At 40.8% G+C, this 12,998-nt stretch overlaps 1 protein-coding gene across 1 annotated transcript; it reads left to right on the forward strand.

Moving 5' to 3' along the window:
• The first annotated feature begins 3,882 nt into the window (after positions 1 to 3,882).
• frg1 (FSHD region gene 1) lies at positions 3,883 to 12,566 on the forward strand. The gene is made up of 9 exons (XM_028977207.1): positions 3,883 to 4,012; positions 4,143 to 4,210; positions 4,372 to 4,497; positions 5,998 to 6,055; positions 6,152 to 6,266; positions 6,855 to 6,959; positions 10,555 to 10,646; positions 12,221 to 12,331; positions 12,422 to 12,566. The coding sequence occupies exons 1-9, from the start codon at positions 3,951 to 3,953 to the stop codon at positions 12,456 to 12,458; spliced, it is 774 nt and encodes a 257-aa protein (XP_028833040.1). The 5' UTR covers positions 3,883 to 3,950; the 3' UTR covers positions 12,459 to 12,566.
• The last annotated feature ends 432 nt before the right edge of the window (positions 12,567 to 12,998 follow it).

The raw sequence follows: 12,998 nt of genomic DNA on the forward strand, positions 1-12,998 counted from the left end.
TGGCCAAGGTTTACAGTACTAGTATAGGGTGTTAGTGGCATAGTGGGTAACACACACTCGCCTATGAACCAGACAACCACAAAGTCACTGGTTCAAACATTACTACCAACTTACTACCATTGAGCAAGACACATAATCCTGAGATGCTCCGTGGGCACTGTCACTGTAACTACTGATTGTAAATGTAAATGGGGTAATATTATTCTTTCACAGATTGCAGATAAATGTTGCATTTGGCAAAATAAAAAAAGTTGTAATCATGAAAGTGTGATCTGAGATAGGGCAAAGGAGAGAAGAGGTCCGCTCACATTTAGTGATGGCTTCGAGCTTCTCCTTCAGAACAGACAAGCATGCCTGATAGTTCCTCCAACAAGTACGAATTCCAGGTCAACATAGAAAATCTTTAGCCACAGCACTCCTACCTTTTTTTGCTGGGAGGAACTGAGCACTAAATGTGGTGGAAGGTCTTACAAGGCAGCCCAGATGGTCTTTTGTGAACTTAAGACCTGCATCTTTGTGTGTGTGTTTTTCTTTCTTAGTTTTGTCTCCCCCCAAAAAATCATGGCAGCTTAGTTTGCACAAAAATTGTTCATAAACCAGTGAGGCCTGTAGATTCTCAAAGTGTAGTATGTGCACCACTGGTGGTACTGATGCTCCCTCTAGTGGTACACAGAGAGGCCCTCAGCTTATTGGTGATACTCACGGCTGCAGTGAACTTAAAAGGCTCACACTTACTCACTCGCTTTCATTAACCATGTAATACGCGGTAGGTGCCAGAGCCCATCTGTGAGGAGTACATATGCTATCTTGGGGCATAAACGAAGCTCACAGGAACCTATTTACCATCCTAATACAGCCTCTGGACCTGTGAGGCTCCAATCACTTTCATTTTCAGTGAGATGTCGGAGCGTCAGCCAGTCAAAGGCTGCGAACGGGTGTGGCAGTGTGTGTCTGCTGGGACCGCCGGAGCGGCTGTGTCTTAAATGGTGTGACATTGATAGAGTAACTGCCCCCATCAGGCTGCAAAACACCTGCTCCTCGCCATCACTCACTTTGCACAAATTGCCCTCCATTTGTGTGATGCTGGTCTGAGTGACAAGGTCTCAGTCAAGGAGATGGGCGAGGGCCCGTGGCCCACAGGGAGCTGCAGGCTTTGAGAAGTGTCGAGAGTAGCTCTGGGCATCTGCCTAGTTTGTATACTACAACCTTACATTCTAAACCTTACATTCTATTCTTATTCATTTACATTTACAGGATTTATCAGACGCCCTTATCCAGAGCAACTTACAATCAGTAGTTACAGGGACAGTCCCCCCCGGAGAAACTTAGGGATAAGTGTTACTAAATTAGGTTAAGTTACTATCACCCCAGCAACCACTTTTTTCCTTCATAGACAAATTGTTGTAGTAATGATTTACCAATAATTAAAATTTGGACATTACATTTGTAGGGGTTCAGGTTCTTTTCATTGTATGGTATGTCAAATATTGAGCAAGCTTTCCATGAAATATGTATTTTCCTCTGGTTCAGTGCAAGTTCTCCTGTTCAGTTTAAGATGCCTTTCATGCCAGGGTGCTGATGCTGTGTGCTGAGACTCCCATTCACTGTGACAGGCCTACTGAAGTCTTCTCTCCTCTCTGGCTCGCTCTCTAGTTTGATGGCTTCCATTTTCCACCAAGTGCCTCTCTTTAGTCCTCCAACAACCTTGTGGATTTTGTGCCAAATAAATGTTCAGGATAAAGAAAAATGTGCACAGTGGACTTTCCTATCAGACATGCTTTTGGATCTGTATTTTGAGGGTATGTTACGGGGATTGTCGGATGTCAGAGAGATGGACACTTTATTCTCTTGCTTTTTTTCATTTCCTCTCTCTCCTTTAAGCTTTGCCTCGTGGACAGAAGCAACCTCTGCATAGGACAATAAATTTTCCTTTACAGCTGAGAAGCACCTAAATGTCCTCAATAAAGTCTACAGTGTTTTTTAACAAGGACGTAATAAAGACACAGCGGACACGGGAGACACATGGCAGCACTCAGAAAATACAACATTGTCAAGCAATTGTCAAGCAGTCAAGCAAGATGTCATTTTCAACTTTAATCTCTGTACAATCTCTGACCATTTACATTGGTAGATTCTCACTGAAGGCATCAAAACTATGAATGAACACATGTGGAGTTATGTACTTAACAAAAAAAGGTGAAATAACTGAAAACGTGTTTTATATTCTAGTTTCTTCAAAATAGCCGCCCTTTGCTCTGATTTGTCACCTGAAATGCTTTTCCAACAGTCTTGAAGGAGTTCCCAGAGGTGTTTAGCACTTGTTGGCCCCTTTGCCTTCACTCTGCGGTCCAGCTCACCCCAAACCATCTCGATTGGGTTCAGGTCCGGTGACTGTGGAGGCCAGGTCTCCACTTTTTGTTAAGTACATAACTCCACATGTGTTCATTCATAGTTTTGATGCCTTCAGTGAGAATCTACCAAGCTAAAGGGTCATGAAAATAAATAAAAACACATTGAATTAGAAGGTGTGTCCAAACTTTTGCCCTGTACTGTATACAATTTATTTAAAGTTCCAATAAGTAAGTGTAACCACTTTCCAGTCATCCTGGTATCCATCCTGTGCACTCAAAATAGCCGCCAGTTATTTTTGAACGGACACGACCAATCTAAATGAATTGTTTGAGAACCATGACTGCACGTTCAATTTAGTTGCTCTAACCCATAAAATGTTTTAAAATGTGTCATTTTATTCATCACTACAATGTCAAACTTGAACGTGTGCCCATGCCGAATACCAATGGGACAGTAGCATGTGAAATTAACATCGTTATTTATTTACATCGTTACTTCCATGTCTCAGTGCAAGCGTATGGTAACATTTAAACGGCAGGAGCTGGATGCTTCCGTGTTGCTTCATAGAAGCAAATGACTTGCTGGCTCATGACTCTGACTACCTGACTGGAAGTTTTCTCATCTAACAGGCTGTCATTAGCATACATATCCGCACACAGCATTAGTAAAGTCACAGGTTGAAATACTTAACAAAGCAATGGCAGACAAAGTCAGCGTGTACTTGCAGAATGTTCAATTGCAAAGGTTATTCTTTTCTTAGCTTCATCATAAATATGCTTGTGCTCACTATAACATGCTGTTAAACTACATTTGCACAGCATTTCTACTTTATACACTGCAGGCTAAAGCACCTATAGTATCCACAATTTGCATGAGCTTCTGCTCATCTTTCAGCACAGGCGAGGGTGAATGTGCCCAACCATCAGGGTCAGGGCTGTAATTTGCAGCAAATTGTCGGTCTCTAAAGGAGTTTTTAAATCCGGCGAGAGAGAAGAGCCAGGCCTCCCCAGAAAGCTTGCAGACATTTCTTCTTAACGTGTCTGCCAGACACACCCTGATGAATAACAGGCAGTTGTTCATCACAGAGCAGCGTCTCCACTTGACTTTATTTCGTGCCCATGGTAGTATTCGTGACTGGAACTTGTTCATCTAGTTGGTCTTAAAGTCATGTGACAGACCACATGTAGGGTGAAAATAATGCAAGAATATAATGGCTGTGGAGAGCACTTCTGTTCCTATGTGCACTTTAAAGATATCTCAGTGGATAATTAAGTCATTTCAGATAATGAATAACATTATTGGTTGAGGTTTACACACCTTTTTTCGGACGTTGTACATCTCTTAATATTTATACACACGTTTGTGTGTTTCAACTTCATGACTGAAGGATTATATGAGGAATTTCAATATCAAACACAACTTGCTTTTGCTAAGTGGCATAGAAACCTACTCTTCAGTTTACAATTGTCAAATAATTAAGGTCAACGAACTGATATCATGTCTGAGCGGACTTTTAATTTGACACACGAACCCGGAAGTGTTGGAAAGTTGACCCGGCATGTTTTTATGCGTTCACCGCTGCTGTATTCGGCGTGAACATGGCAGCGTATTCGAGTGTTAAATCTACCAAACTTGTTCTGAAGGGAATGAAAGACAAAAGGTGAATGTTTTTACTGTAGTGAGAGCCACGCGTGCTCTGTCTGTGTGCCATATACCTGGCTTGCCAATGGCTGGCCTGCATGCTGCTGCGACGCATAGGGCTGATTTTACCTGCGTTCATATTTTCGTAGCAAGAAGAGAAAAGACAAGGACAAAAAGCGAAAAAGAGGCGACGAGGACGAGAAACTCGACTCAGTCGGTAAGACGGATTGGTCTGTGGTGCGATTCTCTTCCTGTTGTGTTAAATGGCGCGATCATAAATACATACGTTCACGTAGTACGTGTGTATGTGTGTATTTATGTATTAATATGTGATGTATAACTTGACTAGTCTCTTTTTTTTATTTTTTTTTGCTAAAGGCGGATGGTGGACCGTTCGCAGCTTTGGGGATCTCACTGGTTCCGTCGCCATAGAGATGCAGAGCAACGCCTACATCCATGCTCTCGACACCGGCCTCTTCACCCTGGGAGCGCCACACAAAGGAGGTTAGACCCCTTACGGTGTTTAAAATCGCTCCTATTTTCCATGAGTATTTGAGGGCACATTTCGCAGTGAAGAATGTCTGTTCGTGTTATTGGCTAGGACACACAAACACACAGTAAAATCTTGACCTCAGTACAGTTTGCAGTGAATTTTGTAATCGACAGACATTCATAGAACTTTGCTGTATTTTTTCTTACTCATTAAACAAAAACCTAGAAATCTCCACTTTCACAAATGTCTATGAGCTTACACACACAAAATGCAAAATACAACCGCTCTTATGCTCGCTGCACTTTTGATGGTTTACAACGTTTCAAAATAAAACCCCAAACCTAACTTTTGCCCTATTAGGTACGGCTTTCACGAGTGCGAAAGTGCATAACGGATTTACACATGTACTTTGTGAAGGTCGAATACAGAACTCACTGCGAACTTTACTGAGGTCAAATTTTGGACTGTTGTCTGATTTGCCGGAGCAGTTTGTTAACAGAACTTGCGGTGGAGGATACATGGCTGGTTAGGAACTAGTCCTGATGGGGCAATTACATACGGAAATCAAATCTCATCTGAGATTTAAATCACCCTCATTAACATGTTATCTGGCAAAAAGATTATTCTGTTTTTCCTTGATAAATATGTGTGTAGATTGTGTATTATAATCTGCCCTATTGCTTGCAGTGTTGTTTTGTAACTTACTGTAGGGCAATTTGTGAAATGGCCAAGAAAACGCTGTGTAGCCTGATTCTCTGTAATGAAAGAGATGCTAGGCACACTGAATGTGTTTCTGAGTCATATCTGTTGCCATATCCTATATCTCACAGAAGCAAAAATAAATATATATAGAAATTATTGGATTCTCTCATTATACCCTTATCTCCAAAGAGAGGCCATTCTAGGCATATTTTCAATCGAAGGGGACAGGTTATTGTTTCCATCTGACTTTATCTTCAGTCTTTTTGCTGACTGCATCAGTTGGCATTGTGTAATATAATAATATGATTGGTTCAGAGCCCTTTATTAAAGGTTTATAGATTTCTCCTGTGTCAACCGGAATCCATTTGTAATCACAAGCCCATGGGTTAGCAAGCATCACAAATGACTGGGCAAAACTATTATTGCCCTGCTGAGCTGAGCACATAACAAGCAATGCATTCCTCCATTAGTTGGAAATTAGACCTTAACCCACACCAAACATCTCACACACACACTCCTCAGCCTGTGTCCGTTTACCGATTTTCTGCCTCATTGCTGGCTTTTGTAATGGGCCCAACAGAGGCACATGCTTGTGAAGATTAATGAGTTCAATAGAAGTACAAAGGAAGGAGAAATTGCTTTGTTTCTTGCCCCCGTTTTGAAGCTGCAGTGAAGGCGGAAACGTCTTTTAATGACATGATTGATGACACCTATTCTACTCGATAATGTTATTCTCCAGTGGAAGACACTTCTCTGTGGTGTGTTGGCTTTCAGTGCTATTAAACTATTGCAAATGGTGACTTTTGCAGTGGATGAAGGTCCCGACCCCCCAGAACAGTTTACAGCCATCAAGCTGTCTGACTCCAGGTAAGCTCACAAATGTCATGTCTTATGGCCATGCTGTTGCTGATGCTTTAAAGAGAGAGTTTTTGGAAGTAACGTCAGCTCTGTGTTTCTTTGTAGGTTGGCACTGAAGTCTGGCTATGGGAAGTACTTGGGAATCAACACAGACGGATTGGTGGTGGGCCGGTCCGATGCCATCGGCCCCAGAGAGCAGTGGGAGCCAGTTTTTCAGGATGTGAGCAGATGAAAGTGAAGTGATTGTCATTGTGATACACAGGCAGAGCATACTGTGACACAACAAAAGGTGTCCTCTGCTTTTTACCATCACCCTTAGTGAGCAGTGGGCAGCCATGACAGGCGCCCGACGAGCAGTGTGTGGGGACGGCGCTTTGCTTAGTGGGGATTCGGATTCAAACCAGCAACCTTCTGATTACGGGGCCGCTTCCTTAACCACTAGGCCACCACTGACCCTAGTTAATCTAGTTGTTCCAGTGTGTTGCTGCTTCTGTTTGTGGGTATATACAATCCTGGTCCTTCCTTCATCATACAGAATCATGTATCTCATTATAGTCAGATAATCTGGCATTAAATCGTTTGTTCTCTTTATTCATGTTTATTGCTTGGGTAGATTAAAAATAATTTTACTTTGCAACTACAATTTCAATAATAGTTTTGTACTGTCCTCTCATTTTTATATTGAGATTTTTCTAAATTAGTTTGAATACTAAACTGGTAATTTGTGTTCAGGGATTCTGAAGTACTTATCACGTCTTCCCTCATCCTAGTGGTCCCTCTCCATGTTTAATTTTATTTAATCTTGCAGGGGAAAATGGCCCTCATGGCAGCGAATAGCTGTTTTGTCTCCTACAGTGAAAATGGAGATATAGTGGCCCAGAGCAAGGCTGCTGGGGAAGAGGAGATGGTGAAGGTGAGTGGCACACACATTCTCTCTCTCTAATCCCAGTTTTCTGGCAAGAATTAGCATTTACATTAGCAAGATTATCCGAACCTCACCATTCCTTATCCAGCTAAAACGCCTAAAGCAGCTTAGCTTCTCTGGCAATGGGTCTGCTTCTTTGCACAAAATTTAGGCAAACTTTCCTGTTATGTTGGGTTCATATAGTGCACAAAAGAAAGCTAAGAAAAGCTTATGTGCTACAAAGTAGTCAGGGATTGGAAGTGGTCAGGCTGTGGTTGCGTGTAAAACGTTTATTACTGTTGATTTTCTTTAAAAAATCCATCCATCCATAACTGAAACTAGAAAACTCTTAAACTTGTTGAGTTTAAGGATTCTTCAGTTCCATGGTTCAGTGGACAGCGACATGACACAGTTGGGGCTCAATTCTGTATTTACAAAAAACTGTGGTACGGAAAGTATTCAGACACCCTGAAATTTTTCACTCTTTGTTATATTGCAGCCGTTTGCTAAAATAATTAACGTAAATTTTTTCCTCATTAATTTACACACAGCACCACATAGACATTTGTTTAATAACAAAGGAAAAACTGAAATATCACATGGTCCTAAGTATTCAGACCATTTGCTGTGATGCTCATATATATATATATATACACACACACACACACATACACACACATATTAGAAAAAAAAAAAAAAATTCGGGCTGTCCCTTTCTTCTGATCCTTGAGATGGTTCTACACCTTCATTTGAGTCCAGCTCTGTTTGATTATACTGATTGGACTTGATCAGGAAAGCAACACACGTGTCTATATAAGATCTTACAGCTCACAATGCATGTCAGAGCAAATGAGAATCATGAGGTCAAAGGAACTGCCTGAAGAGCTCAGAGACAGAAATGTGGCAAGACGCAGATCTGACCATGGTTACAATTTTTTTCTGCTGCACTTAAGGTTCCTAAGAGCACATTGGCCTCCATAATCCTTAAATGGAAGGCGTTTGGGATGACCAGAACCCTTCCTACAGCTGGCTGTCTGGCCAAACTGAGCTATTGGAGGAGAAGTTTTTCTGGGCTGATGAGACAAGATAGAACTTTTTGCCCTTAATTCTAAGCGGTATGTGTGGAGAAAACCAGGCACTGCTCATCTAATCACCTGTCCAATACAGTCCCAACAGTGAAGCATGGTGATGGCAGCATCATGCTGTGGGGTGTTTTGAAGCTGCAGGGACAGGACGACTGGTTGCAATCAAGGGAAAGATGAATGCGGCCGAGTACAGGGATATCCTGGACCAAAACCTTCTCAGAAGTGCTCAGGACCTCAGACTGTGTCGAAGGTTTAACTTCCAACAAGACAATGACCCTAAGAACACAGCTAAAATAACAAAGGAGTGGCTTCACAACAAACATGTGACTGTTCTTGAATGGCCCAAGCAGAGCCCTGACTTAAACTCAATTGAGCATCTCTGGAGAGACCTAAAAATGGCTGTCCACCAACGTTTACCATTCAACCTGCTAGAACTGGAGAGGATCTGCAAGAAGGAATGCTATCTGCTGCCTTTGACACAGTTTAATCATGAAGCTCTTCTCACCTCACTCTCAGATTTAGGAATTACAGGAAATGTACTAAATTGGTTCACCTCTTATCTTCAAGACAGGTCCTTCAAGGTACCATGGGGAGGTGAGACATCTGTCCTCTCTAGGGTAACCTCAGGGGTTCCACCCAGCTCTATCTTTCCCACCAGAAGATCAATATTGCAACAAAAATCTTGGCACCTCCAATTGAACTTGGCTCGCTACTGTTAACACCTACGGCGTCTGCAAAAAGCCTTGGAGTTTAGATTGATGACAAACTGAGTCTGAACCATCATGTTGCTGAGATCTCCAGATCCTGCAGGTTCACTCTCTACAACATTCGCAAGATTAGGCCTTTTCTTTCACAACAGGCTACGCAGCTCCTCGTCCAGGCAATGGTCATCTCTAAACACGACTATTGTAACAGTCTCCGGGCTTTTCTCTGGCTGGTGGAACAACTTGCCCTGCTCCATTCGACTACTTCCAGACTAACATCTTTAACCCACTTTTTTAAAAAGTATTTCAACACACGCTCAATGACAATCACTTCAACAAAGACATGCACACACGCTCAACAATCTCTTTTTTAGGCCTTATCAGGGCTCTTAGTTTTTTAACTCTAATTCTCTATTTAACTCTATTGCTGGTGTCTTCCTCTTGTAAGTCGTAAGTCGCAGACGATCCCCAAATCCAGGTGTGAAAAATGTGTTGCATCTTTCCCAAAAAGACTCATTGCTGTATTAGATCAAAAGGGCGCTTCTACTAAGTACTGAGCAGAGGGTCTGAATACCTAGGACAGTGTGATATTTCAGTTTTCTGTCAATATGGGGAGCTGTGTGTACATTAATGAGGAAAAATACTTTCCTTACCCACTGTAGGAATAAGAAGAAAGGATTGCATGATTTTTATCAGTATACCTTTCTCAGTGGAAGCTTTTTCTGTAAGGATCTCATTATTTCTGACTTTTGATGATGAATAGATTAAAATAGGAGGAGCCAAAAGGAGTGATTGACAGCTTGTTCTTGGTTATTTTATCACGTTTTCATCAGTGTTATGGGCAAAGTAGAGCAGGGTTCTTTTCCTCCATTTCTTTTGTACCCACATGCAACCGCTTCTGTAGACATCTCACATGCAGGTTGTTGAATGATACAGTCTGCTTTATGTAGCATCAGGAAATAGGTACACAATGATGCACTCTACTTGCAATACAGAATTAGTTGCAGACAAATTTTGTAATGACATCAGATGGCAATTGTGAGATTAACGGTTGGTTGGGGTGGGTGTGGATCACAATCCTGTTTTCTGATGCTGCAATACACAGGGTTTTTACGGTCATTAAAATGGAAAAGTCATGGAATTTGCAAAGAGAATTTTCCAGGTCTTGAAAACTTTTGGAATATGAAATAAACACATAGTTATGGAAAAGTAATTGAAATCTAATTGGAACATGAATGTATAATGAAGTGCATAGTTCCTGACTGCATGAGAAATATTTTTTGCCATTTTCAACTACAATGTTTAAGAATAAAAGTTTAGAACTAGCGCAGGTCTATGGTATCTTTGCTACACTTACATAGTGAACGTAGCTACATATTGTTCCTGCCATTTAAGTTAAAATTTTCATGGTTGTTAAATTTTGTTTAAAAATATTTTGGTGCATTTCTTCAAATTTGCATAGACATTTCAGAGAACATATGGTCTTGAAAATTTTCCTTACATAAATTGAAAAGTCAGGGATATTCTTTTGTAAAATTGTGTAAGAAACCTAAACACACAACTGTGGACATTTGAATTGCTATTGTGGTAACTAACTAACTTCCCATGTTAGTAGACTATATATCTCATTGTGTGTGTAGTTAGTAATGTATATAGCTGGTTGTGTGTGTGTGTGTAGTAGTGTTTATAGTCTCCATGATGGCTGACTTAGGGGTCACTGCTCAGGGATGAGAGGTGGTGTAGAGCTCACTTTAGGGTTGTCAACATCATGTCTGACATGAAGTGAGGAGTCCCTCTGTGTTTCATCTGGGCCAGATCCGCTCTTGCGCTGAGAGGGAGGTGAAGCAGAAAGATGAAATCGCGGACGAGGACAAGGGGAATGTGAAGAGCTGCGAGATCAGCTACGTGTGAGTACACATTCCTTCAGCATGACCTCGCACCCACCAGAAATGTTGCTGTCTCTTGTGCTCAGTTTAAGGCACCACCCTCGTTATTTTACTCTGACAGCTTGAGGCTGTGGTTCAGATATGCCCGTTTCTGAATGTATATATGCCACATATATCCCACCAAAGCAAGGAATGTCAGGGGGGAAAAAAATAGAAAAATGTTGATTTAGACATGTTTGTATATTCTTTATTCCACTATACACAGATTGGCCTTAACAATATTCTCCTCCGATAGGTGATGTGAATGACATTGAATAGCTTGTTACAGTGGCACCTGGCAGCAACTGAACATTCAGTCCATAATGTGGGTATGTTGGAAGCGGGAAAAAGTATTGGATCAACTGTGATAAGGAACAAATTGCTGAAAAGAATAGTCCAATCCAAGCAGGCACCACTTGCACGACTTAAAGGATCTGCTACTGACAGATTGGTTCCAGATACAACAGCATTTTTTTTCTAATGAGTTTCTAGGATCTAAAGAACAGTGCCATGGCATTTATGAGAATTGTACAGAACATACAGAACCCATGTTCTTTTTATAGATTGTGACATGGTTAATTTTTTTTGTAAATGGAACTCCTATTTGGATAAAAGAGCTGGAAAAGTTAGAAGTCTTGAAATGCGGGTGTTTGGGGTCAACTCTCTGGCTTCATTTCCTTCTATTTAATTGCAGAGCAGCGAAAGCTGACCTGCGCTGGTCTTCTGTCGCTTTGCAATGCAGCACTCTAACTTCGTGGTAACTGGCCTTATGAAATATTCCCTTCAAATACTACAGTCGTGGAGGAAAACACATTCGCATTTCTGAGGTTGTTCTGTGGGCTTGCAGATACCAGAAACATCTGATATGAGATGTGTTTTTGAAGGCACATAAAGATACAGACATGCTGCTGCTGGATGTAGTTGTGGAATTCTGTAGGATCACATTTCATCAGATAAATCCAAATTGCAGTCTTGATTCTACCAGACTTTCAATCATGTTGGATAATAAAGTATTATTAACTAGGCTGCAGTTATTGGAGTAGATTTTTATTATTTGCTTTTTTCAACAATTGTTCAAGGGTTCCAATGATTTTTAGCTGAAATCCTAAAATTTGCAGAAACTGTTAAGGTCACTCTGTGTAACCAATTCAGTTTAATTGGCACAGAATTTCTAATTATCTTGAGGGAAATGTATTTAATAACTGTAATTTTACAGCATTATAGATTGAGGTGAATTTTGAGTCCAGTCTTTTGGAACAGATCCATAAATGCCCTTTCTGGTGCCTGAGGGCATGTGTAATGAAGTGAGCTGAAGGGCATGGCTTAAAAAAAAAAAAAAAGTCATTAAATTCAGACTTTGATGGCTGTATCTCTTAGTCCAGATGTATGTTGCTGTGCTGTAATAGCTCCCATGTGCACATTAAAGGCTTGAATATGGCTAAAGGTAATCAGTATGGATGCATAATTACTTATACTGGCACTTAACACAGATGAAGAATGACACCAGATTGCATGCCTGGAAGTGCATGTTGAATTGAATATTGAGTGAATTTCAGGAAGAAGTTCCAGAGCTTCCAGGACCGCAAGTTGAGAATCAACGAGGGTGACAGCGGCTCATTGAAGAAAGCCAGGGTAGATGGAAAATTCCATGAAACGTTGCTAGACAGGTAAATACTCCATAAATAATCATATACAATATATATATATATCAGTCTTGTCAGTGTGTGTGATGTGCAACGCTGATTTTCAACCCACAGGCGTTCCAAGATGAAAGCTGACCGGTACTGCAAGTAAAGGAAGAGATTGAATTTAACAAACAAAAAAATCATCTTCTGAATAACATGGTGTGACTCCTTACTTTGTTTTTGTTTCTTTTTTTATAATAAAAAAATATTGATTTTACAAAGTGTGTGTCTGTACTTAACCTTGTTGATATTTGATATGAATCACTGATCCATGCACAAATGTTCCTTTTGCCGGTGGTTCTTTTACCAGAATTGTGCCATTTCATTTTAAGTCACTAGATGGAGTCGTTACTTCAAGTGAATATTGCAGAACGCCCTCAATTCAGTCAGCAAGTGCAAAAATAAATACAGCACATCAGTGCTGAATATGCCTGTGCTGTTATTGCAGTTGGAAACTACTTTAATAAACACTGTTGTAATGATCACTGTGCAAAATTGAATGTGACTGAAGCATGTCTGACGTGAGTGTATGGGAATGTAGAGTTGAGGCCAAAATTATTGTTTTCCTAAACATCTTCACAATGTTTGCAGCATCTATGAAACTTTAGGCCTTTGATACTGGTGATATGATCACCAGTACTATTTAGTA

The sequence above is a fragment of the Denticeps clupeoides genome, chromosome 4 (genome assembly GCF_900700375.1).
Source record: "Denticeps clupeoides chromosome 4, fDenClu1.1, whole genome shotgun sequence".
NCBI classification, from domain to species: domain Eukaryota; kingdom Metazoa; phylum Chordata; class Actinopteri; order Clupeiformes; family Denticipitidae; genus Denticeps; species Denticeps clupeoides.